General features: G+C 41.0%; 5 protein-coding genes across 7 annotated transcripts; 3 read left to right on the forward strand and 2 right to left on the reverse strand.

The window, feature by feature from the left end:
• Nucleotides 1-2,437: 2,437 nt before the first annotated feature.
• LOC128252764 (pancreas transcription factor 1 subunit alpha) lies at nt 2,438-8,707 on the forward strand. Its single transcript, XM_052980806.1, has 4 exons — nt 2,438-2,635; nt 2,700-2,865; nt 4,115-4,259; nt 8,117-8,707. The coding sequence occupies exons 1-4, from the start codon at nt 2,445-2,447 to the stop codon at nt 8,395-8,397; spliced, it is 783 nt and encodes a 260-aa protein (XP_052836766.1). The 5' UTR covers nt 2,438-2,444; the 3' UTR covers nt 8,398-8,707.
• Nucleotides 8,708-11,917: 3,210 nt separating this feature from the next.
• LOC128252763 (GPN-loop GTPase 3) lies at nt 11,918-19,579 on the forward strand. Its single transcript, XM_052980805.1, has 3 exons — nt 11,918-12,041; nt 12,098-12,756; nt 19,336-19,579. Exons 1-3 carry the CDS (start codon nt 11,997-11,999, stop codon nt 19,484-19,486), a joined length of 855 nt encoding a protein of 284 aa, XP_052836765.1. The 5' UTR covers nt 11,918-11,996; the 3' UTR covers nt 19,487-19,579.
• Nucleotides 13,875-19,280, reverse strand: LOC128252751 (glutathione S-transferase 1-1). 3 transcript variants are annotated; one of them, XM_052980770.1, is made up of 4 exons: nt 18,445-19,280; nt 15,455-17,415; nt 14,656-14,803; nt 13,875-14,593 (listed from the first exon to the last, which is right to left on the reverse strand). In XM_052980770.1, the coding sequence occupies exons 1-4, from the start codon at nt 18,907-18,909 to the stop codon at nt 14,033-14,035; spliced, it is 3,135 nt and encodes a 1,044-aa protein (XP_052836730.1). In that variant the 5' UTR covers nt 18,910-19,280; the 3' UTR covers nt 13,875-14,032. The 3 variants fall into 3 exon arrangements, with proteins under 3 accessions (XP_052836730.1, XP_052836731.1, XP_052836732.1); XM_052980771.1 differs by lacking the exons at nt 15,455-17,415; nt 18,445-19,280 and adding an exon at nt 15,049-15,147 and having other exon boundaries at nt 13,891-14,593; XM_052980772.1 differs by lacking the exons at nt 15,455-17,415; nt 18,445-19,280 and adding an exon at nt 15,060-15,137 and having other exon boundaries at nt 13,891-14,593.
• A 42-nt stretch (nt 19,580-19,621) lies between the features above and the next one.
• Nucleotides 19,622-22,555, forward strand: LOC128252753 (centromere protein J). Its single transcript, XM_052980773.1, has 2 exons — nt 19,622-21,577; nt 21,641-22,555. Exons 1-2 carry the CDS (start codon nt 19,727-19,729, stop codon nt 22,499-22,501), a joined length of 2,712 nt encoding a protein of 903 aa, XP_052836733.1. The 5' UTR covers nt 19,622-19,726; the 3' UTR covers nt 22,502-22,555.
• Nucleotides 22,556-22,607: 52 nt separating this feature from the next.
• LOC128252769 (melanoma-associated antigen B16) lies at nt 22,608-24,083 on the reverse strand. The gene has a single exon (XM_052980812.1). The coding sequence runs from the start codon at nt 23,960-23,962 to the stop codon at nt 23,264-23,266; it is 699 nt and encodes a 232-aa protein (XP_052836772.1). The 5' UTR covers nt 23,963-24,083; the 3' UTR covers nt 22,608-23,263.
• Nucleotides 24,084-24,461: the final 378 nt, after the last annotated feature.

Below are 24,461 nucleotides of genomic sequence, written 5' to 3' on the forward strand. Positions count from 1 at the left end.
ATTCTGATTTTAATATTGACATTGAAGAACAGTGATATTACAAAATATATTTATCACTACAATATTTAAATTAAAAAAAAAAAAAACAAATAAAATATAATAAATCATTAATTGAAATTTGGATAGTTTAAAATTGATTTATTTTTAACAATTTAGTTTGCTATTAATGTATATATATATAAATAAAGTTAGTAATAAGATCACATTTATTATTATCAATATAAACTTTTACTTTTTCAAGATGTATCTTTATTTTTATGAGTTTAACTATTTTATGAATTTCATTTTAATTTATTTTTTGAGCTGTCTTACTGAAACCATAAGTACATAAAATAAAATAAAATAATAAATAAAATAAAATTTGCATGTTAGTTTAAAAGGTATTTATTTTTAACAACTTACTATTCAATTTATGTCTATATTTATAAATAATATTTATTATAAGAATATATTTATTATTTGCAAAATAAAATTGTTCTATTTCAAGATTTATCTTTATATTTATGAGTTTCTATTTAATGACTTTAGTTTTCATTTATGTGCTTAAGTTATTGAATCAATTCGATAAATTGTCTCGAATTTATGGGGTATTTATCTTTAAGTGTAGCATATTTTGACACCCCTTGATCTGGTGAGCCCCGAAAAATATGCAGTATATTCTGCAATTGCCTTTTAATGGAGTTGTTCACAAAAAAGGGAAAGAGGAAATCCTAGACAGTGTAAATATTTGAATTTATTCTCTGCTAATGCTTACAAATTATGCTGGTTGACAAATTCCGTTGGGGCTTTCCTAGCAGGCAAACTATCCTGTATATATTTTTTACCATGTTTGCTGAGCTCCTCTTGGTTGCAACAAATCATTAATTAGACTTAGGAGTGGTACGAAATAATCCCAACGATGAAAACTGCACAAGCGAGATCATTATTCCCGCACATCACTGCGGAATTTGCGCAGCTGCCACCTCAACCCTTCCGAGCACCTCCACCCCCTGGGGCAAAACACTTGTCTACATCAAACATCAACACCTTCCATTGTCAAGCAGTTGGGCAATAATTCCGCTTAAACAGATAAACGAGCGCTCGAATCAAAAAACAATTGAATGGCAGAGCATGGCAGAGCATGGCCTGAAACACCAAATTCTTCACCCCGCCCAGCCTCTTGGAAAACTTAATAAGCTTATGGCACCCCGAAAATGCAACCCTGTTTGGCTAAAACTTTCAACTTGCCGCGTTCCGATTGGTGGAAACTTTGGCACCGCCCCTTTGGCTGTTTCGTTTGATGTGGCACCGCCATTGAATGACACAATATATGTATGGCTCACTATCCACCCCTCGCCGTACTCGTCTTATCAGACAGGACCTGTGGAAGTTCCAGGACCGGGGCCCAGGCTCAGGCATTCGCTTCCCGGCAGTCTGAGAGTTCGCAACACAACGCGCTTCGATGTCCGAGCCCGCGGTACCATTTCATCTATAAGGACTACTTGGGGTGACAGTTAAAGGAAGTTCAGTAGTTGAGTAGTGGAGATTGGAATAATTCGGTGCTTGGGTGATGTGCAATTTAAAAGTGAAGTGTACAATTTCTTAGAAATTGGCAGGTTACGAAATTTTGAAATCTAGTCAAAGGATTATTGGATACTCTTAAGTACTTGGGGTAAGTTTAATCATAAGAAATTAACTAAAAAAAAATGATCTTGTATATATAAGTGAGACATCATATTTTACCGATGTTTTTAAATTGTTTTTTTTTTTTTTATTTGATAAAGGAAACTTTTAAATTGTTAGAGTAATTTATCTTTAAAAGTTCCTTTATATAATAATCTATGCAGTATTGTTTAGAAAACCAAGTAACGCGAAGTACGAATAAAAATCCCATATTTTTGATAAACATATTTGCATGACCTTATTAATAACAACAAAAGAGATCATTTTTTGTTAATATACCATTTGAAATTTGATGTTGGAAATTGTAGGTGTGCAATAATCAAGCACCCATAGGAAAAAGTATATATATAAATTAAAACACATCGTTTAAATATGGTCATTTAAATATTTACATCGTTTCATAAATGTATTCCATATTCATGTAAATGACACATTTCAAATCTATTGCCTACTAAACCGTATCTTATCTAATCGAAACAATGTTGGACATGTTTATTATCAATATCGAAAACCGAACAAGTACAACAAAGCAAGTAACAACACTCCCACGTATTAAATCCACTTTTAGAAGGAAGCAGAAGTCAAAGACCCACAACACGCGTTTCAGTTGTCCAACCTGCTGTCCCCCTCCAGATTTTCGAATCTTTCGGCACGTGCTGGACACGCGTCGCCAATCAGCGGATCGGAAGTGTTAGCTTTACCGTTATGCACTTAGCGGGCAATTAGGGCGACAAACGGAAGCGCAAGATTTTTACGAGCTCCGAGGTCTGGATTGCCTGACAATGTTTTCCATGGACAACTTTGACTTGGAGGCCACGATGGCGCGCCACTTCTTCGAGGGATCGCAGGCCACCAACGCCTCCACCTCCAGCTCCGATTATTTTTTTGGGGACGAGCACAGCTCGGAGAGCGATGACGAGGATGACGCCTACAGCAGTGGCTTCAACAGCGACCAGGAGAACACCGAGAAGACGTAAGCATGCCATCCGTTTGCATCCGGGAACCCAACTAATCGACTCCAGCTTCTCCCCATTAAGCCGGCGGAGCCACAAGCCACGGCGCTTGAAGTGCGCCTCCCAAATGGCCCAGCAGCGCCAGGCGGCCAATCTCCGGGAGCGTCGGCGGATGCAGAGCATCAACGAGGCGTTCGAGGGCCTGCGCACCCACATTCCCACGCTGCCCTACGAGAAGCGACTGAGCAAGGTAATTTTAACTTAAGTTTCTTTATTTTTCCACAGTCAATTTAAAGTTACAAATTTAGTTAATTTGGTCCAAAAAAGAAAACTTAGTCCTTAACACTTGTAAAGGTCATCTGATATTTTAATTTCCCGGAGATTTTCTAATTTTTTATTTCATTGCAACTGTTATTACCATTGTGGTCAGATGTTTTAACAAAGTAAAGACGTCACATTCAGTACATGTTGTGTCTGTCTGTTGATCAGCTGAAAATCAAATAAAGCTGGAAAATCGGGTTGGCAAATGCAGGACATTGGACGACCTTTTAAACTTTGTTTGCATATACAAATAAATAACTCTTTTTCGGTTAGAATCAAAATATAATTCATTTGGGTTAAAAGTAGGAGTTAGATGTTACAAAATAATTGAACCCGAAAAACAAAACAGGGAATGTGATAATAACGAACATAGAGTAGTAAAATCCCAAAAACAGGAATAAACTTTGTTTGCAATTCTTATTTTTGTAACTATTTTAAATACCTTATTTTTAAACTTTTATAAAATAGATTTGTAAAAATAAATAAATAACATTTGATGAGATATCTTTGAAGGCGATGGATAAATTTATATTATCTACTTTTCAATAATACTCTATATTAAAAATTATTAAATATTGATTGTTGTGAATCTTAAATATCATTATTAATTTCAATTTTAAAATAAAAATTAAAATGTTTACTTTCCGGTTACAGCAAATAAAACAAAAACACCTCTTAAAAAATTCGTGACGATCGCACCTTCAAAAAACACCATTTCTGATATCAAATATTGCGACCAAAATGATTAAACATTCGACTAAAAATAACTTTTACTTAAACTATTTTTTTGCCTACAGGGGCAAGGGCATATTGGCCGCTTACAAATAAAATATTATTGAGAACACTGTTACTTGTTTTCTTATGCATTTTCCTATCTTGACTTTTTAATGACTGCTTTCAAATGGCTGTTTTAAATAATTAATAAAGTAATTTTTAATAAGCGATACTTGTGTCGTGTTTTAGTTTTAAAACTAGTTGTTAATTTTGGTTGGTAAAACCAATTGTTTGTTAAAAAATCACACTTAAGATATTGGAAGGGTTCCTTTATAGCATGAAAGACTTATTTTTAATTCTGAACGAGTGCTTTGGAAACTTTAATATATGCTGAAAGCGACGCTCTGCACCCCTTTTAATATGATTTCCCCTTATAAAGCTCATCAAATTGTTTTTGTTCCCAGGTCGACACACTCAAGCTGGCCATCAGCTACATAACCTTCCTCAGCGAGATGGTCAAAAAGGACAAGAACGGCAACGAACCCGGCCTAAGCTTGCAGCGCAATTACCAGAAGGAACCGCCCAAGAAAATCATCCTCAAGGATCGCAGTGAGTTGTCAATCAATCAATCGCCATGAATCGCATAGGTGGGCGGGCGGACGGTCAGTACGATCTGCTTGGTACACATTTAATAACATAATTCATCCGGGGCACTGGCTTTATTCAAAGGTTATCTGCGGATGGAGTGGGTTTCGCATCGAACGGGCCCTGAACAGGGGATGCTGAGTTGCATCCTGCAATCGATTGTGGGTCTACCGTGTCTGCCTGAGTGTTACTAATTAGAATTTTCACACTTCCTTTCTCCGGACTTTGGGTTCGCATTGCGGGCTTTGCGTGACTGCCAGTCAAGCAAATTGTTTTACCCATTGCCGTCGCATCGATCATCGAGGCTGTGGATGTGGCATAGCTGGGTTTACACAAGTTTCACCCGGGATAGATATACAATGGCTGTGTGTTAGGGATTTCCGTGTGCCAGCTCATAAAAGTTGCTTTGGTCACGGTTTTTTGGTTAATAATTTTCCTATTCAAAATGTATGACACTGCAGCCTGCATTCGAGTTTCTGGGCAAAGGGTTCCTTGGGAGGCATCTGCATAGCTAATAGTCTGGGCACTTGGAAACCCGAAAGGGTGTCGATTTGGGGTTTCGCGAATGGGAAGGGTGACGTTACTTATTGAGTGTTATGTATAGTCCTTAAAAAAAAAATCATCCTTTTTTTTTAATATTTTTTGGTTCACGTGTGTCACAACAAATTTGAACTGGTTAAAACTGGTTTTAGAGTGTAAATAAGTCTCATCAGTGAAGTTATTTAACTACAATTTATTGCTTTGGGAATTGTTTAAAAAAAATGTTCTAAAGCAGCTAAAGAAATTGTTTTTGGACGGTTTGAGGGAAGTTGTCAATTCAATTTTTAAGTTTAAAAATATATAACAAGCCAATGATTGAACACAATTTTATAAATAGAAATTAAGTTCACTTAATGTATTTGAAATCTAAGGAAAGCTAAGGGCAATAGATAAAACTTCTAAAACTTCTTCTCGTCATGTTATTTAATACCCTTGCAGCTATTGCAAAAATTAAATATTCATTAAAACATCTCAAATTCGATTTAAAAAAAAGTTAAGCTATGATGATTTTAAGCCTAATTGTTCGATCGTTCCTATGGCAGCCATATAATATCGTTTTCTGATTTGGATGAAATTAAAAGCGAAATTCTGAATTGTTTAATCATTACTATGTCCAAAAAATTTAAACAAAATTTTAATAACACTATAATAATAAGGGTATAAAAATATGTTTCTAAGAAAATACCTTTTGTAGAATCATTACCTTCTGAATGATTTCCAAAAGTTTATAGCCCGCATATTATTAACAACACCTTGTTCTTGTTAAACAAAATCGAATACCTGACTTACAACTAAATGTTTGTTTAAATCAATGCAACACTCTTGTAGAGTTTCCTTGCTTGAAATCAAAACGATTTTGTTTATGGTTGTCCTCCTTCTGGGCCTATTTATCAGGACTTTCGATGTAGTCCCGACCAAATGAGCATGCAAGCCCTGATGTGTAATTTGTGTCTACCTGATAAAAGTCCCACATGCACACAGTACACCTTGTCCGATCCCATCTCCTCAACCACTGGCACAAGGGGAGTACTTCGGGGGCGGAGGAGGCGAAGCAAACCGAACCAAATAGTAACAATAACAGGAACAACAAAGCCCAATCGACATAATCATAGCGTGAGAAATTCGTTACCCTCCAGCAGATGGCTGCTGTCGCGTTGCCGCTTACGGGCCAAATGGAAGGCGACCAGGTCAGGACAGGAGGAACAGAGACGGGGACGGGGAGATGGATTCGGCCGTGTTGATGGCGAAAGCGTTTTCATGCTTAACGGGCATTAAAAATGTTGCATTAAAAACCAAATACAGCCAAGCGAAACGTACAACGACGAAAGTTTTCCTGGGGGCAGCTCCACGAAACGCCCATTTAAATGGGTGCAAAGATGGTCGAGGAGGAGGAGTTGGCTGGAATTTGGCACGCGCCTGGCATATGTTCACACCAACTTGCAAAGATGAGGAAGCTGCGCCGGCAAGTGGTCGGGGTCGCATATTTGAGCAGCACCCGCATGAGGCACTCGAAAACTGCGAGAGCTACAAATTGGCCGACTGGGTGGCGTGTTGGTTCTGATTGGATATAGTCGAAGGGGGAGGAGGGCGGAGGACGGAGGACGGAGCACATGGACTTTGCCGTCGGTTTTTGCCTTTATTTGTCCAAGGCAAATGGCGGGGCGCTGCGGGGTGGCAGCTGCAACAACAAGCCGGGGTATCCCGGGCATCAGCATCAACCCTTTGCCATATTTGTTTGCCCTGCGACGATGATGGGTCCGTAATGTGGTCGCTAATGGCATTTGCTCAGTTTTTGGCAACAATTTTAATTGTTTGGGCGGCGCTTGACTCTTGAAGGCAAATCGTTTCAGTTTGAGAACTCTTATGAAACCGACTGGATCAATAATTTTCACTAGAACTGCAAGAATATTAGCCCTCGCCGAAATTGTCCTTTTAAATTCAATATAATTTAAACTCAGGTGACGAAAATATTCGTTATAAGAAACTTTAATTTACTTGGATTTTTATTATCTTTTTTTTTTAACTTGATTAACTTTTATACACTTTGTGTGCAAGAGTGAATAGGTTTTTAACTATTTTTCCTTGTCTGATTTAGATGCACTTCACGGATAAGCGTAAAAAGAGCTTTTTAATTGTAAATATAAATCACAATAGTCTTTTCAAAATGAAAGACCCAAATAGCTATTGTTTTCTATCACTGGCTCACACAAATTTATCTTAGTACATACAATTTTCGACACCTTTACAGAATTTTGTATAGCTGTGGTAAGGAAATTAAAAAAAAAAGAAAGGAAGCAAGCCGAAGTTCATATACTTTTGCAGCTATTGCAAAATTAAACATTCTTGAAAACATTAAAATTATGATTGACTTGCGTATATGCTTAAAATCATTGATGATGGTTTCCAGCTCAATTATTCGAAAGTGCCTATGTCAGCTATATGATATCGTTTTCCGATTTTAATAAAATTAGGTGCGTAATTCTGAACTGTCAAATTGTTAATGCGTCATAAACAATTAAAAAAAAAATAACAAAATAAAAAAGTTACATTTAAAAAAAATTTTTTTTTTATGTTTTATGTTATAGTCGTCCGATATTGATGAAATTTAAACCTTAATTCTGAAATATTTAACCATAGCTATTTGTAGAAGATCTAAACAAAAAAAATAAAAAACAGCTAACTTAAAATTTTTTTTATTTTACCTATGGGAATATAAATTTACCAAATACTTTTTCTGTTGCATGCATGTTCGATTAAATTCACCTGAGTAGTTGGACGGGGGTTAACCGACAAATCCCTTATTCGTAGATCCGGGCATGCGCAGGCACCAATTCAAGAAGCATTTTGCTGTTTGTTTTTCCAAGTTGGGGAAATTGGAAATCGCAGTTATTCCTGCATTGGAAGTAGAGTGGGAATACCCGAGAATGGGTTTCTTAGTTGGCCAAAAGCATACATTTGTCAAAAAAAATCATTCTTTGGAGATAAACTGTGTTGGATGTGGATTTCAAAGTGGTGTTTACAGAACTTAAAAAAATCTTTACTTGGAATTGGTATATTATATAGACATATCGAACAGCAATGTTTTCTTATCCCTACCCACTCATACATATGTAGTAGGGAAAATTCTAAACTCAAATCTGAACAGTGTGCTGTATATTTTGGAACAATCAGAGTCCCATGGATAATTATCAATGCTCGTTTTAACCTTACTTAAGAAATTTGTACTGCTCCAAATAAACGAAACTAATATATGTGCACCATCCTTTATCTACCCCTTGCAGCTGGCGGTGTGGCGCACTCGTTGTCCTGGTACCGCAAGGGCGACCGATACCCGGGCAGCAAGCTCTACGCCCGCACCTGGACACCGGAGGACCCCAGGGGGCCCCACTCGCAGCCCCAGCCCTTGTACAACAACAGCAACTCGAACCAGAACCAGAATCAGAATCAGAATCAGAATCAGAACAGCAACCAGAGCAGCGACGAGTTCAGCGGAAGTGGAAGTGCCGATATGTCCGATCCGGGAGCAACGGCCAGTATCTTTAGCAGCGGCAGCGGAATATGAAGGCCAAGGTCCCAGTATGAACACTGAACTGAAGACGGTCAGAGGGATTGAGATGCAAAGGAAACCCTACTAGTCAAGCCCTGCTAGTCACGGCACCTAACACATATTAACCAACTTAATAATTATATGAGGAAAACAAGTTCTGTGGTATTTAATTGCTCTAAGTTCGCTAATATCTAAATGTTATACATAGTGGTTTAGTTTAAATCGAATAAACATTCAACACAAAATCAACCCAACGCTATCTAATTGCAGTTCAAGCGGCGAGGGCAAAACGAACAATTCGAGGATAAATTATATAGTTATCAGCACGATATATTGAACACCTGGCCTCGTTGTCCTCGTGGCCTCTGCAGCCAGCGATTGTCGATATCATTAAAAAAGAGGGACAACGGGCGAACAGACAAATATCATAAAGTACAAGTGCAGTTCATTTTTTCACATTTGGGGGTGGGTGTAAATTGTACAGTCAAGAAAAAACACAGTTCAGTTATTTATGTTACTGATTGTACAATATGTTTTTAATAAAAGATAAAGGTAGGTGGCAGATTGTAAAACCAAATGTAATTTTATTTTTAACAATATGTGTTTCTTGAGTTTTTAAAAATGTAAAAATTTCTTTTCCCGAATAATTCTTTTTTTATTCAAATAATTTTTTTTTAGTGTAGGCAACGGTGTGCAGGGTACTGCAACTAGAAAATTATTTCCGGTCTTCCGACATGCATGGCCCACACGCTGAACGGAATTTCCTTTAAAAAAAACAGGAGAAATTATTATTTTTAAGCGTTTTTATTTGGCAGTGCGAGCGTGCCATTTAAAAGATCATTATGACTGTCAACCGTTGGACAGGCAGATGTTGTCCGGTTGGTTAGGCAATCGAGATGTTTATCTGCAATTAGGATTAGCCCGTGGCTGGGGTGTTTCAGCGGTGACGTGATTGAACGTTGAGATTGCGCGTCGATCCTAGTTGATATATCAATTCGATCGTATGTAAATGTATGCCTTCTGTTTGGGTGCTGCGGTCAAAGACTTAATTAACTGTCGTCGACGACAGCTGCATGGGGTTATCAAAATCTGACCCTGAGGGTGACTGTCGAAAACAAAATTGGCTAGTTTCAGTTAGGTTTCAAAATACTTTGGAGTACGGAGACATGTATGTAAGCACAACAAGAGCCAAAGCTTAAATTGTTGTACAGATTTTACTTGCACCTAAAACACTTATTTATGCAATCAAGTAAGCAAAGTTTAATTTTTTTAAATTACAACTTTGTATACCCTTGCAGAGGGTATTATAATTTCAGCCATAATGCAACCTATAAAGCAGATATTTTCTTGATCACCATCATTAGGAGAGCCGATCAAGTCATGTCAATCTGTCGGTCTGTCCGTCCGTCTGTCCGTAACATAAAAGAAGAAAATTCCGACGTTCAGAAATTTAGAATTTAAATTCTTAAATTATGGATGTAATCAAGGCAAATAGTTGTGATTCTTTTAGTCACTGACAAGATAGAAGGTGCGAGGACGAGTGTTTACGGCTTACACCTTACTTCTCATTATCAGTCAAAAGTAAAAAGATTGTAATGAATGTAAAATGAATGAAATAGCACAACAAATTGACACAAAAGACCGACGGAGTAACGGTCGTTTTAAAATTAAATTTCTTCTATACATAGTATAACAAATAATACAATTTAAAGTAATAAGAAGTTAATTTAGTTTTCGGACGACTCTCATTTTGACAACAAATTGCTTGAAAAAAATCACACAATTGGAATATTTTCGTTCTTGAAAATGTTTACTCTAACTGAGTTGATTAACTCAAAAAAACAATTTTTGGTCTTTAATTTTTTTTTGAGTGTAAAAATTCTCAGACTGTTCAACATTCTTGATTAATTTTTTCTTTGCGGGCTCGCAAACGGTATAAAAACAGATCATACGGACATATAAATACGGCTATATCAACTCGACTAGTTATGCTGACCAGCTATATATGTATTTACTTTTTGCTTCGACAAACATTTCCAAAATTTTAATCTGATACAATAAATCATAATCTGTAATGTAAATTTATATTTATTGAACCACAACTTTTATTCAATTTTTATAATAAAAATTTAAAAATATAAGTTATGGTCAACTTTTTTCGATAAAAATTGAATTTAAATATCGTTTGTGCCGAAGGAGCCAGAGTCAATATAGGACTATATATATGATCTACACATTAAAACCTCTCATAAAGATATATAAAATAATATATTTGCCTAATGCAATTCACATTTTGTGAGTACAAAACATATTTATGGTTGCCTTTGTCTTGCTGCTTGCCAAAACTTAGACTGCGGCTTATCTCAAATCAAGCTCTAAAACAAAAATAGATTTCTTGCGATAAATCAAATTACGAATTTGAAAGCTGGTAAGTACAGTGCATCATATATAAATGTACCCAAAACATGTGAACTTTATTAGATCATTTAAAATGTGTTAATGTGTAATGTTAATGGTTCCAACGAAGTGAAACTTATTTGTTAAAGTAACTAAGAAGAGATTCAGTATTGCTGATAAGAGCCGGGAGGTAGGTTAATTCGTAGAAATTACCTACCGGGAGGTAGGTTAAACGTAGAAATTTGCCTTCGATTTTAGAAAATCGCCCACGATTTGGATTAATGGTCGATTTTGACAATATAACAGAAAAAAAGGTTTTTAAAATATAGGACAAAACGTTTCTTAAACATACAAACTATCTTCTATATTTTAGAAAACTGAGTTGTGTTCCTTGAATGAATCAGAAATAATCGAAAACGTGATTACGTAATATATGGACAGTCCCATAGTGAAAACAATAAAGGCAAACGCAAGTGCCTCCAAAGTTAGGATCAAACTAAAAACTCCTTAAATTCCTAAAATATTCATCTCAAACTTATATTACGTGTCACGCGATTTTCGGACCTTATCTTTATATGTTGTTACGTTCATTTGAACGCCTTTAAATACATTTTTTACTCTCAAATAAAACTACTGGCACCATCATTTTCAAAGTATTCTTGGCTATAACGGAACCTGAGCGCAAGCGAACGTACATTTTTATAGACTTAACACTTTGGTTTGAAAGAACTAAGTAAAATTATTAATGAAAATGAACAAAAAAGTTAAAAGTTAAGTTTATCTAAGTAACGTGTATTCCAAATATTATTTATGCAAAGAAAGATCTGTTATAACTTAAAAATTCATAAAATAATTTAAACTCTTATTTTTATTTATAAATGCCAAAGGATGATTTGTTTGTGTGGTTGTTATAAAGGAGTGCTCCAAACATACTAAGCGGTTTCTTTTAAGGTAAATGAACAGTGTTTCTCAGTTTCAACAACAATTCTACGGTTTTTAAACAGCAAAACCCAAAAATAAAAAAGAAAGTTAAGTGTATGGGTATTTTGAAACTATTTATACTTGGCGGGTAAGTAGTCGAGGTGGTAGCGCTGGTGCTGCCAACTAGTTTGCAGAAATGGTCAATTTAGCAGTATTTCGACGTTGTGCAATACTGTACCTGGCGCACGCTTTGAGAGATTGTTTTGTTCCTGAATTGGACCAATTACGTCCGAAATATGCGGTTTGCTCAGATAATTGTGGGCCCCGCAGGCAGTGGCAAGGTATGTCCAGTTACTCAGCCCCTGATTCCGGCAATAATTTAATCCAACCCCCCCAGTCCACGTATTGCAGCCTGATGCAGCAATATGCCATGGACTCCAAGCGAAACATCCAAGTGGTGAATCTCGATCCGGCGGCGGAGCACTTTAGCTACACCCCGCTGACGGACATTCGCGAGCTGATCCACCTGGACGACGCAATGGAGGACGAGGAACTGCACTACGGTCCGAACGGGGGCCTCATCTTCTGCCTCGAGTTCTTGATCGAGAACCAGGACTGGCTGAAGGATCAACTCTGTGGCGGCGAGAACGAACTAATGGTGGGCGAGCCGGACGACGACTACATCCTGTTCGACATGCCCGGCCAGATCGAGCTGTTCACCCATCTCAAAATGGGCAAGCAGCTGGTGCAGCTGCTCGAGTCCTGGAACTTCCGCACCTGCGTGGTCTTCTGTCTGGACTCGCAGTTTATGGTGGACGGGGCCAAGTTCATTTCCGGCACCATGGCCGCACTCAGTGTTATGGCCAACATGGAGCAGCCGCACGTCAATGTGCTGACCAAAGTGGATCTGCTGAGCAGCGAGGCGCGGAAGCAGCTTGAGATGTACCTTGAGCCGGATGCCCACAGCCTGATGGGAGAGCTGACAGTGGGCACGGCCTTTGGCGAGAGGTACGGAAAGCTCACGGAGGCCATTGGCGCCCTGATCGAGGATTTCAGGTGAGCTTTACTTAAACTAGATGGTAACTAAACAATTTGCCAGGGATGTAAGATGCGATATTCCCAATAATCTATGACCAGTTCCCGGACGGTAGGTGTAAAATCCTACCAAAAGAATCCGTCAGTGTACAAGAATTTTTTGAGATTCTTAGTAAAGTCAGTTTTTATGCTTCGTTTGATTTTGTGACATCTCATCGCGGGTTATTTGATTTCAAAACTAAACTTGTGGAATTTTGAAATTTCATACAATTTTTTGCTTATTTTAATGTAGCAAGTGTGAAAAGTTATTTATTAAATAAAACGAGAAGCAAGCCGATGCTTAAAAACCCTAGCAGTCGAGGGTATCTGATATAATAATAATCCATTTGCTAGGCAATGTCAACAATCTTTTGCCCAAATGTTTATTACCCTCTTTTGATCTTTAAAATTTTGGTAATTGGTTGATAAACTTTATTTGACGGATTTTGTTTTTTATAAACCATCGAGGTTTCTTACAAATACAATTTCGTCACGATACATTAAATATACGAGTAGCTTATAACTGTGGTTTCTAAAGAAATACAACAATTTGTAGATAACTTTAAAATTTGTTCCAAGAAATGTTCATGCTATAAGTCACAAGCAAGTTACGTGTTTTATATTAGTACTCAAGACTTTGATTTTTAGTGTAAAAAGATTGATATTCACGATATTTGAAAAAAAAAAACTTTGAAAATTATTAAAAACATACTTGCTAATTTCGGTGCATATTATTTTACTGTTTAATTGTACACAGAGGCTGTATACAGTTTACTAATACAAAAAAACTAAACGTGATTAGTTCTTATGTTAGCAACAGCTTTTATTTGTTTGCTGAAGAAATTATTTTTGACAAACTTAATCTAAAATATTTCACATTAAAGGGATGTGCTCACTGTTAAAAAAGTTAATATAATATAAGTGTTAAATCTTTAGCGCAATCACTTCATTAATCAGATATAATATTTATTAACGTAAATACCTAAGCTGACGTCTTCAGTTATAATCGGTAATATATTTAAAAAAATTACAAGTAACCCATAACTTTACATTCCCAGTGATTAACTTGCTTCATTTAACTTTAGTAAATATAAAATATGACTCAAAAAGTATTTCAAACAATTTTAAGAGTGAAACAAAAAGCATAATTTATATGTATATTATTTATATATATATATGTATATATTGAATATTTCACAAAAATTACAAAAACAGAATTTTTTCACTACCCTGCTGATAGGGCCTTAATTCTACTGCCTCAGGCTTTAGCCTTTCGCGTCGGATGGAATGGGTGTTCCACATGAGACAAATCTGGAGGATTCTGCTCGAACGCACTTATTTCCTGCATGCCACTGTTACCGATCTCCCACAGTTGTGGGTATTCCTCCTTGAATGTGTTGTACCACTTGTGCACCAACGGGTACTGCAGCAAATCGAAATCAATCGCCTCCAAACAAAGCGTGGCCGAAATCAGAGCGAAATCGGCAATGGTTATGTTATCGCTGGCCGCGTACTTTGTGCCCGATCGCTCCAAATAGGTTTCGAACACTTCAAGTGCATTCTGGACCTTCTTAAGCGACATGGGCGTCCGTTGGTAGTCGAAGAAAATGGGTGCCATGCTGTGGGCAGAAATGGGTGCATAATAGAAACCCATGTTGAAGCACAATCGTTGGTTGATTATCGCTCTCATGTTGACGTCCTGCGGATACAGCGACGAATCCGGCGCATATTTGTCGCAAAGATATTGCATAATGGCAATGCTCTCTGATAAAAAGAAGCCATCGTCATCCAGCACGGGGATCTCTTTTTGAGGATTCATCTGTAAGGATTCAGGCATTTAATTTTTTGAAAATCCTTCGCCCTCTATAATACTGCACATACCTTGGAATAGTCCTCAGTTCGATGTTCCAAGGCGCAAAAGTCCACGTTTATTAGTTGATATTGTATTTCCAAGGCCTTCAGGGTCATGCGAACGGCCAGGGAAGGCGGTCCATCGGATACGGCGTACAGTTTCATGGTGTATATTGGTCTGTGGATACAAAAAAAGCATTAGGTTTTCATTTGACTCTCGTTCGACCGGTTTGCTTGTCGGCACTAGCTTCAAAAGTGAAAGCAATTTGCGTTTAGTGCCTCTGCAATGAAATATATCTATTTTTGGGTTGCTTTTTGCTAAAGCTATTTTCGTTATGTTTATGTTTGAGGTCTTTGCAAATACTTTTGTCGAACATATTTATAAGGTCTTGGCTTTTGTAGATATTTTTTTTAAATACTGACGATCAACCCACAATTATTGTAGTGTACTCACGCAGCTCTCAAATAAAACTGAGGTGCTCTACCAAACCAGCGATATGTTGCAGGTGTTCATTTCAATGACAAACCAAACAAGTTTAACATATAAAAGAAGGTATAGCTATATTCGGTCCCCAAATAATTAAATTGTTAAATACTCTTATAGTAATTTTTAGGCATAATTAGTTATTTCTCTTTGAAATATGTCTTTTCTGTAAATTAAGTGTGAGTAGATAAAAACTTTTTTTTGTTGAAATGAAATAAGCATTTATCTAAGAAAAATAAAGTAAAATGTGTTAAAAAGATCTTTAGTTATGAAGTAGAGTAGAAGTAGTAGTAGTAGTTTTCATATCAAGTGGCCTGCAATATTGTTTATAATTTTTATACTTACACAATAGAGCCATAGCTTTCCATTTCATCGGCCACTTCCTCCACAACCTCGATAATGGCATCTGTGTTGTCCACCTCCATGTACTGATGATCGCCATCCAGGCCCATGTCGTCGCCCTCCTCTTGCTCCGGCTCCTCTTCCTCCTCCTCGATGACAACATCCTCTTCCTCCTCTTGGGAGTCCACTTTGTTTAGAGCTGACATTGATGCGGCGCTGCTATTGTGACTACCCGGCTGTCGTGGCTTCTTGTGCACCACTATGTCGCTGCTGATGTTGGAGACATTGAGCCGCTCGATCGCCAAATCACCGTACTCCTGCTGAATCTGGTCCAGCGACTTGCCGATAAAATGGAGCGGCCGAAACTTTAGCTTTTTGTTGTTCTTCTTGTTGATCTCGTTGAACAATCGCCGCTTGATGTCGTCCTCGCTGAAAGGATGGCTGTGACTGTTGTACACTCGGAGAACTCGAATAGAGCCATCCTTTTGGGTGGCCGTCGAAATGCGACTCTTGCAATTGATGTCAGGTTGACGGCTTTTAATGCACACCCAGTAGTTGCGGGAGATTACTCCTCGATTTTTGGCATGGTAAATGAAGCCATCAACGCAGAGTAGCTCATGGCCCTTGGCAGACCTCAGGGTACAGATCTTGGTGAGGTCCATATCCGCCTGCTCTTCCTTTGCCGGCTCTACCACATCGCGTCGCCGGCGAATGTTCGTGATCTCGGGCTGCCGCACTTTTGGCACAGGCGTGGATGAGTAAGCAGCTTGGGACTGAGGATCGAGCTCCTCAAGAGCATCGGGCAGTATCTCGATCTTGGCGCTTATGTTGTCCGCGCCGTCCTTGAGGTACTGCACAATCATGTTCGCCTTGGAAGTTTCGGGCTCCATTTTGATGGCTCCATCGATGCTAATCACTTTTTTCATCACCACGTTGCTCGAGTCGATCTGCTCGTAACTGCCATCAACGCTCTGTTCCGGTTCAAAGGTGTCTCCTCCCTGACTGGCCGATCCCTCGTCGCTTTCGAAATCAACATCTTCGCCGTGCTCGCCCTTCAGCAGCTTGTGGGGATTGTCCTGGTCCAACTTGGCCTGCTGCTTCAGGCGACGAGTGATTTCCTTTATATCTGGATTGTGCGTGTGCTCGCCGTTGATTCGAATTACCACCGGTCCGTTCTCGACCGGATCCAGGGTAACGCGGACATGACAAGTGTTGACCTTGTCCCGCCGGTTGATGCAAGTAAAGAACATGTGGCCATTTGACCTGCTTTGGGAATCAAAGTGATACAGATGGCGACTCAAGCACAGCACTTTACGTCCCTTTGCCGAGGGAAGAAATGTGAACTTGGTCAAGTCCGTTTCTGTGAGAGGATTAAAGCCCGGCGGAGGGAGGTAGTTGGCAATTACATCGAAGGCCGCTGGCCACTTGGAGTTGTGCCCCAACTTAGAGTCCACCACTGAAGACTCGTCCTCCCCTTCCTGACACTCGATCTCTTCGTCTGCGTGAATCTCTCCACTTTGGTCTTCATCCGTCCTCGTGTACACATCGTAGTTGTCTTCGCACTCTTCTATTATGATGGATTCCAAGTCATCACACCTTTGGGTGGCATCGAAAGTGTTTTCTGGATCAAAGTATTCAAGATTCGGGCATTCTGCCAGCACATCCGAGGTCTGCTCGTCCTCAACCAGAACGATCTGGTGCTTGGAAAACATATGCATCAGTTTTGCGGCCGAGTAGTGCGGATGAATGTGTGCATCGGAGTCGACGGCGTGCAGTCGATGTGCCCCCGCCAAAGTTGCCTCCGTGCAGATCCTAGCCGTACACTCGATGTCGCGCTTGCGCACACAGGTCCATCGGAAGATGTCGCCCTTGTACGACTTTCCGGCCAGGTAGTACAGGTGGCCGTCGATGCAGACCATCACGCGGCCATCTCGGCGTCGCAACATGTACACTCGGTCTTTGTCCTGCCAAAACGAGATTGGTAATTAGTTTGTTTCTATGTTTTTGTTTTATTTTTGCATTTTTAAATTGTATATTTAGTTTATAAGCAAACATATTCATTATAAACCAGTGTTTATATCACAACAGATACTACCTTAAGGGTAACTTCCTTTCAAAATGACTTTTGTTTAATGCTTGCTTGTATTAAGCAAAAAGCCCAGATTTAGGAATATTTTAAATCAGGGAATGACATTAACTAACTAATTTTATATTACTTTGTTAGGGGTCTACATTAATAGTCTATCTTTAAGATAGTTTTTACCGTATACACATGGATTCAGCATATTATATGGCCGGTTTCTTGTCCTCACAGCGAGCAATAAGTTGGTTTTAAAGACAGAAATTTTATTGCATTTAGCAGACTTAAAACTTATTTTTAGCTCACTATGAGGACGAGGAAACTGTCCTCGGGTTCTGTTGATTCCCGAACAGGTAGCATGTCGTTCAAATCACTTAAACCACCTTTCGGAATAATCCCTAATAAACGGTAATGCCTAGTATTTTAACCATTTAATGACCAAAAGTTTGGTATTTTAAATAGTCATTTTTGAAAATTGGGGGAACTTATATGTTGTTATATTTAATAACACTAGAAGGGCTCGGTCCCAGATGTAAAGGTATCTAAGGAACTTAATGAAATTTCATTCTAATATAACGGATTATTATATCTACTATATCTATCTTAATTAATGACGGACTAAGGCCCGTGGTGTTAATATATTTTAAACTGGTAACGAACTACCAAAGCTCGATTTTCCTTCTCAGTGGCAGAAACTAAAGGCTGTTAACTACTTCAATTAATTGAAACATGAGAAATGTCCTGATAAATATTAATCAACAGAGAATAATTCATAGTTGACACGCATAAGGATTTGAGAGAATTAGTTAGTCCGAACTCAAGGAGGATTGCAATAGATCGATTCAGTTTCGTATATTAACCAAAATTGGATCGTCAGGGGCATAGCCCAGGTACAGTAGACCTGCGGTCGTACCTCAAAGTCCAACTGGAAAGAGGCCTCGACGGCGGAGGTGTCGATGCCGCCGTAAATAAACTCCGGCGGATTCATGCCGGCGTTGGCGCGCTCGTACTGGCGGGCTCGCTTCGGCTGCGTGGTGCTGTAGGCGTCGTTCATCATCATCACGGAGAGCCGCTTGCGCTGAGCCACCTTGTTGACCTCGTGATCACTGCATCGCGGATGGATGTGGGCCAGGACCACGTCCACGACGACGTGGCGCGTCTTGTCCAGCGGGTCGGGCAGCAGGGTGCAGATGCGGGACTTGCAGGGGGTGGCCTTGTCCTTGCGGCGGTTGCACAGCCAGCGGTAGGTGTTGTTGCGCCCGATGCGGTCGAAGTGGTACAGGTAGTCGTCCACGCAGAGCATATCCACGCCCTTGGCGGACCGCACCACGGACACCTTGGACAGGTCCATGCCATGCTCCTCGACGGACGTCTCCATTTGAATTCCTGCGGTGGTTCGCCGGGGACGGGAATTCAGCGTTTTTCGTTTTGCCACCGAAAAGTGTTTTGTATCGTAAATTAGGCGATTTTTGTAGATGGCTGCTGCCTGGGATTTGCGTTGGTTGGGATTTTTGGTGGTATTTCGTCGGCTCACTTTTCGCGCGCGTTTTGCAATTTACGCACTATGATCGCATAAGCACTGATTTCTTGCATTTAGGTGCACCGAATATGGTTTATTTTTAGTTTTTCCGTCTGATTTTAATTGCACAAGCACATTTTCATTTGCGTCGCGTCGAAAATGCTTTTGTGTGAGAGACGAGGGCTGCGAGCGATGCGCTGGCGTTGGGGGTTGCCACTCGTCAGATTCGGTTATTCGTATGTTTACAAATTGTAATAAGTGTTATGTTTGATATTATTTTTACAGTTTGGTGCGATTTTTCCCTTTGGATTCGCAGGACGAGGAGAGCGTGGGCGATCTTTTGCTGCAAATAGACAATATTTTGCAATACGGCGAGGATGCAGACGTGAACGTGAAGGACTTTGATGAGCCGGAGGAAGGCGATCGGGATATATAAGTTCCAAAAATATTACTTTTTAAGCCGTTCTTCATAATATTGTGTGTGTAATAAAATAAAATTATAATTAATTAAACTAAATGTGAAAAATTACAAGCCCAAGTTAGTCGCCATCCCTGGCCGCAGAGCTGCCACCTGTGCAACGTTTTACAACACTGTTTTCATCATTTTAAATTCCCATACGCGTACTGCGTCTAAACAAAAAAGCAAACAAAAAGAGCCAATAAATGTTTAGCAATTATGCCAAAGACTGACGGAAGCCCCATTGGAAAGTCCCTTACGCAGGATGCCATCGCGCAGCGTCTGGCGGCACTAAGTCGCTGGCAGGACGAGCAGAAGCGACTGTTGCAGGAGCGTCAAAGCAACCAGCGCGTTTTGCTCGGCTTGGAACAGCGCAATATGTACAAAATGCTGGGATTGCTGCACCAGGAGGCGGTCAGCCGGGAGAGCAGTGTGCTGGAGGAATCGCAGTGGGACGAGGATCACTCCATACAAATGCCTCGCCTCACGGCGGAGCAGGACGACCAGGAGCCGGAAGTTCCTTTGACCAGTCCCCAGCCGGCCAAGCCCAAGCGTCCGTTCCTGCGCCGCGGCGAGGGTCTACAGCAGCGCTTCAAGATCAATCCGGACCAGCTGCGCTTGGAGAACCTGCCGCGCTACAAGTACGCCAATGCCCACCCCCAGTTTCGCACGTCGCAGCAGCAGAAGAAGGGCATCCTGAAGAAGCAGCAGGCAGAAACAGCTCCTCCTCCGACAGCTCCTGCTCCCAAACCTCCAGCACAAATCGATCTCAACGAGCAGCGCTTCCAGCAGGTGCTAATGAACTCAAAGAACGTCTGCAATTCCACGCCGGATCTTAAGTCTTCCTATGCATCCTCCACCACAGCCTCCAGTATCTCGCCCAGGGTTCGATTTGTAGAGCAGAGGAACAGAGCCGGGCAGACCACGCATGCGGATGATGAAGCCTCCTCGGAGGCCAGTCCATTGACGGGAGTTTGCTGGGCCAAGGTGTTGGACACACAGAGCATCAAGCCTGCTCAAATCCAAAGACGCTCAGCTCAAATTCGAGTGGAAGACGACAGCAACGTCAGCATATTTGAGCTCCTCGAGCAGAAGGCCACGGAGGGCAACATTGATATGAACTCCAGCTGCATTCGCACCTTCATGGCACGCAAGGATCAGCGCCGTATTATAGCTGATGACTCCGATCACATTGTGGTCACACAGGAGGTGCGCCAGATGCGATTGCAACCGCAGGTAGACCAGGTGCTGGTGCACGAATTGGAGGAGGAGGAGGATGACGAACAGCCGTCCAGTGACCAGACCTTGACAGCGACACCCTTGCAGGTGGGAAAAACCCAAGTGCGAGTGCGCTTTTCCGACTCCAATGATACCCAGGAATACTCTGATGCTACCAGCCTAAACGACGGCTCCAATGTTCAGCTCTTCGAACAGTTCAAGTCCGCTCTCTTCCAGGCCTTAGAGCAGAAGAAGAAGTCAAGTCCCAGCCAGCAGAAAGAGGAACCCCTCACCCAAGAGCTACAAGAAAAGGCTAATCTCGTGCGCACACGGCTCGAGGAACTTGAGGCCGAGATAGCCACCTTTAAGGCGCAGAATGCCGAACTGCTCCGACTCAAGCAGCAGCACGAGCTGGAGCAGGCTAAGTGCACCCAGGATCACATGGAGGCGATGGAGCGCGTCCACGACGAAAAGATTCAGGCGGAAATCTACCTGCATGACGAGCGCATGAAAATAGAGGAGGAGCGTCGCAAGTTCGAGCAGCAGATGCGCCTCCAGAAGAGCAATGCAAACACCAAGGAGAAGAAGGAGATCGCCGCCTTGAAGCAGGAGTTGGAGGCACTGCAGCTGCAGCTCAAGCAGAAGGAGACGAACCACGTTTCGGCACAGGCACGACTCCGAGCTCAACTGCGGGCCAGTGAGAAGGAGCAGCGCAACTACCGCGACGAGATCGAGCTGCTGAGCAGGGAAAACAAGCGTCTGGAGCAGGAGCTAGTAAGGATCGGCCGCGAGAACAACAGCAAAATGCTGCAGGAGATCAACCGAAACATTGCCCGTCTGGCACCCAAGGTGGTGAGTACGGACAAGAGCAGCTCCAATTGGCTGTACCGGAACTAAACTAATTTCTCCTTTCAGGTGCCATCTGCCTCTGCGTCGCAACCTCTCGACGAGAACGGTCGTCGCACCCAGTCCCTGGATGGCACTGCTGGTAAGCCAGCAGTTAAGCAGCGGGAAGCCTCACACCGTCGCCAAAGCAGCGGCACTGCCCAAGTTAGGAGTCGCAGTCGCTCCCTGGGCAGGAGCAAGAAAAAGCCAGAGGCTTTGGATGAGAGCTTCGCCTCCAGCAGCTCTGGGGATGTGGAGGAAGTTCTGCCACCAGTGGCAACTGCCACAGTCGATCCCCCAGCGACTGCCAACTCCAGCAGCGATTTCAAACGGGAGATAATGAATGCGGATGGCAGCAAGGACATTTGGTACCCGAACGGCAATCTTAAGAAGATCAGCGCAGATGGCATGAACGTTCGCATGCTGTACTTCAACAAGGACATCAAAGAGACTGACATTAGGGAGGGCACAGTGAAGTATTACTACGCTGAGACCAACACGTGGCACACTTCCTACCTGGACGGTTTGGAAATACTAGAGTTTCCCAACGGACAGACCGAGCACCGCCGCAAGGACGGCACCATTGAGATCCACTTCCCCAACAACAGCATCAAGGTGGTTGACCCCAGCGATGCAGAGAAGCTAGAGGAGTGGCGGTATGCGGACGGAACTCACCTAGTGCAGCTCCGGAATGGCGACAAGATTCTGAATCTACCCAATGGCCAAAAAGAGATTCACACAAAGCTGAACAAGCGAAGGGAGTACCCGGACGGCACTGTCAAGCTGGTCTATCCGGATGGCAGCCAGGAAACGCGCTACTCTAACGGTCGCGTCCGCCTGAAGGACAAAGATGGCAAGCTTATCATGGACACAGACTATGCCAAGTACTAGGGACGACGGGTCGTTTTCCTCCGTTGTAAATTAAAGTTTTTATTAAATAGACAAGTCCCCCTCTTTTTATAACTAGTTTAAAGCATATGAGGTGTTGATTTAGGGATTTATTTTGAATTTATATTTTGTTTTATTCTTCTATACATTTAGTCAAACATTTTCAATTTAAATAGAACTTATGCTTAAACTTAACCATACTTGAATTGTTTTAAACGTTTTGTAGTTCTCCACATTTTAAAATTCTTAGCAAAACAATCTTAACTGTTTCGGAATTTCCTTTTGAATATTCCTATTTTTTTTGAGTCACTTTAAAAGTAATTTTTAAAACTTTACATAGCTAATTAAATTTTTAAACGAATTTCGTAAATTATATAAGACTAGTCTTGAAAATTATAAAAAATCTTGATAAAACGAGTTCATAAAGCAGTTAAACTAAATTTAAACATAAACATTATTTGAAGTTTTCCAGTTCTAGGATCAGAAAATAATCTTCGTGGTTTTCATCTAACTTAGTCTTATTAAATTGCCAGTTTGACTTCTAATACTCGAAATTCTAATCTTTATAAGCACACGAATTAAAGGGTTATTTTTGGAGTGAATTAAAACAAATAAGAAGCAAATTAGGTTTTGAACAGCACCAGTAGTCTATTTATTTATTAATTTATTTGATGATGGGCTTTAAAGACAGGGGCAAAATTAGTAAATTTTTAATATGACAAAAGCGAACAAACTAAGATTTATTTGGTTAGAAAGTTGCAGTTCCTACTGCTCAGCACTAGCACCCTCCTGGGCCATGGTCAGGTGGTGTTGGAAGATCTTGGGATCCTGTTTTAGGAGCTTGGAGCCAAACTGCACGATCTGCTCGTAGGTGAACTCCGCCTTGGCACGCGGTCCCCAGAGGAAGAAGGTCTTGAAGTCGTCGTAGGCGCTCAGCTGGGAGCGCTCCCGCTTCAGGTACTGCTGCTTCACGAACGTCTCCTCGATCTGCTTGCGCACACTGGCGCCGAAGTAGCCGTGCTCCTCGTCCGCCTGGATATTCAGCATCTCCAGCATGGCGTACAGCTTGGAGTCCTCGATGCGGTTTCCGCGCAGGAAGATGTACATGAGGATGATGTACAGCAGCGTGAACTGGGGCCTTTGTGCCGGCGTCAGCTCGTGGATGGAGGCCACCGGCTCCTCCGCAATACAAATGAACGTTTTGGAGGCCGCATCCAAGGGGGTGAGCAAAATACCAAACCGCTTGGCCAGCAACTCTGTGACCAGAGGGAGCCGTTTCTTCAGCTCGTTCCTGTCGCCGGCCGCTGGCACCAAATCCTTGTCCTTGATGGGAATCTTCTGGGCTGTGTGATCCAAAATGTAGTTTAAAATAGCGCGCACCTTGTCGTCCACATCCCTAATGATCTGTGTTGGCTGCGAAAGACTGCCATTCTGAATTCTAGCTGCGCGGGAAGTGCTGGCCATTTTTGTGTGATCTGATAACCTTCTTATAACACTTGAATTCTTTCGTTTCCTCGAAATTTCACTTGAAAACAATGCAATTTATTGCGCTATTATAATTAGTGTGGCCAAGTATAAGTGAGAGCCGTCAAAATATTGATTAGACTATCGATAAAATCAACTGAATCCACCATTTGTTACTTAAAAGCTTTCAGGATCGAACATGTTTTTAAAAAATAACATGGCTTACCAAAAATCTAATAAAATTAAAAAAGTTGTTATTGTCTAAATGGCGGCAAACCGAAATCGATAAATCGATCACCAAAACCTATCGACAGTTGTTGGTATTAACAATTGCTATCGACAGTTGGTAAGAAAATACCAAATTGGCGCGATAATTCAAATTGAAAAATGCTGAATTCGTTTTTTTTTTTCTATCCTTTCTGGCATTGCTTTTTTCTTAACTCAAGTGCAAATGGCCACTTAATGCGCTCGATTAAGCGCACAAACTGGGCCAAGAGCG

Source organism: Drosophila gunungcola, chromosome 3R, assembly GCF_025200985.1.
Source record: "Drosophila gunungcola strain Sukarami chromosome 3R, Dgunungcola_SK_2, whole genome shotgun sequence".
In the NCBI taxonomy this organism is placed as follows: Eukaryota; Metazoa; Arthropoda; class Insecta; order Diptera; family Drosophilidae; genus Drosophila; species Drosophila gunungcola.

Excerpts from the sequence above, each read along its gene's own strand:
- LOC128252769 (XM_052980812.1), bottom strand. The coding sequence starts at position 23,962 with ATGGCCAGCACTTCCCGCGCAGCTAGAATTCAGAATGGCAGTCTTTCG.
- LOC128252751 (XM_052980770.1), bottom strand. The coding sequence starts at position 18,909 with ATGGAGACGTCCGTCGAGGAGCATGGCATGGACCTGTCCAAGGTGTCC. Across the intron at positions 17,416-18,444 it reads CTTTCCAGTTGGACTTTGAG|GACAAAGACCGAGTGTACAT; the intron begins GTACGACCGCAG and ends TCGTTTTGGCAG. Across the intron at positions 14,804-15,454 it reads GAAAGCTATGGCTCTATTGT|ACCAATATACACCATGAAAC; the intron begins GTAAGTATAAAA and ends TTGTATCCACAG.
- LOC128252764 (XM_052980806.1), top strand. The coding sequence starts at position 2,445 with ATGTTTTCCATGGACAACTTTGACTTGGAGGCCACGATGGCGCGCCAC. Across the intron at positions 2,636-2,699 it reads CAGGAGAACACCGAGAAGAC|CCGGCGGAGCCACAAGCCAC; the intron begins GTAAGCATGCCA and ends CTCCCCATTAAG. Across the intron at positions 2,866-4,114 it reads ACGAGAAGCGACTGAGCAAG|GTCGACACACTCAAGCTGGC; the intron begins GTAATTTTAACT and ends TTTTGTTCCCAG.
- LOC128252763 (XM_052980805.1), top strand. The coding sequence starts at position 11,997 with ATGCGGTTTGCTCAGATAATTGTGGGCCCCGCAGGCAGTGGCAAG. Across the intron at positions 12,042-12,097 it reads GCCCCGCAGGCAGTGGCAAG|TCCACGTATTGCAGCCTGAT; the intron begins GTATGTCCAGTT and ends CAACCCCCCCAG. Across the intron at positions 12,757-19,335 it reads GCCCTGATCGAGGATTTCAG|TTTGGTGCGATTTTTCCCTT; the intron begins GTGAGCTTTACT and ends TTATTTTTACAG.
- LOC128252753 (XM_052980773.1), top strand. The coding sequence starts at position 19,727 with ATGCCAAAGACTGACGGAAGCCCCATTGGAAAGTCCCTTACGCAGGAT. Across the intron at positions 21,578-21,640 it reads CCCGTCTGGCACCCAAGGTG|GTGCCATCTGCCTCTGCGTC; the intron begins GTGAGTACGGAC and ends TTCTCCTTTCAG.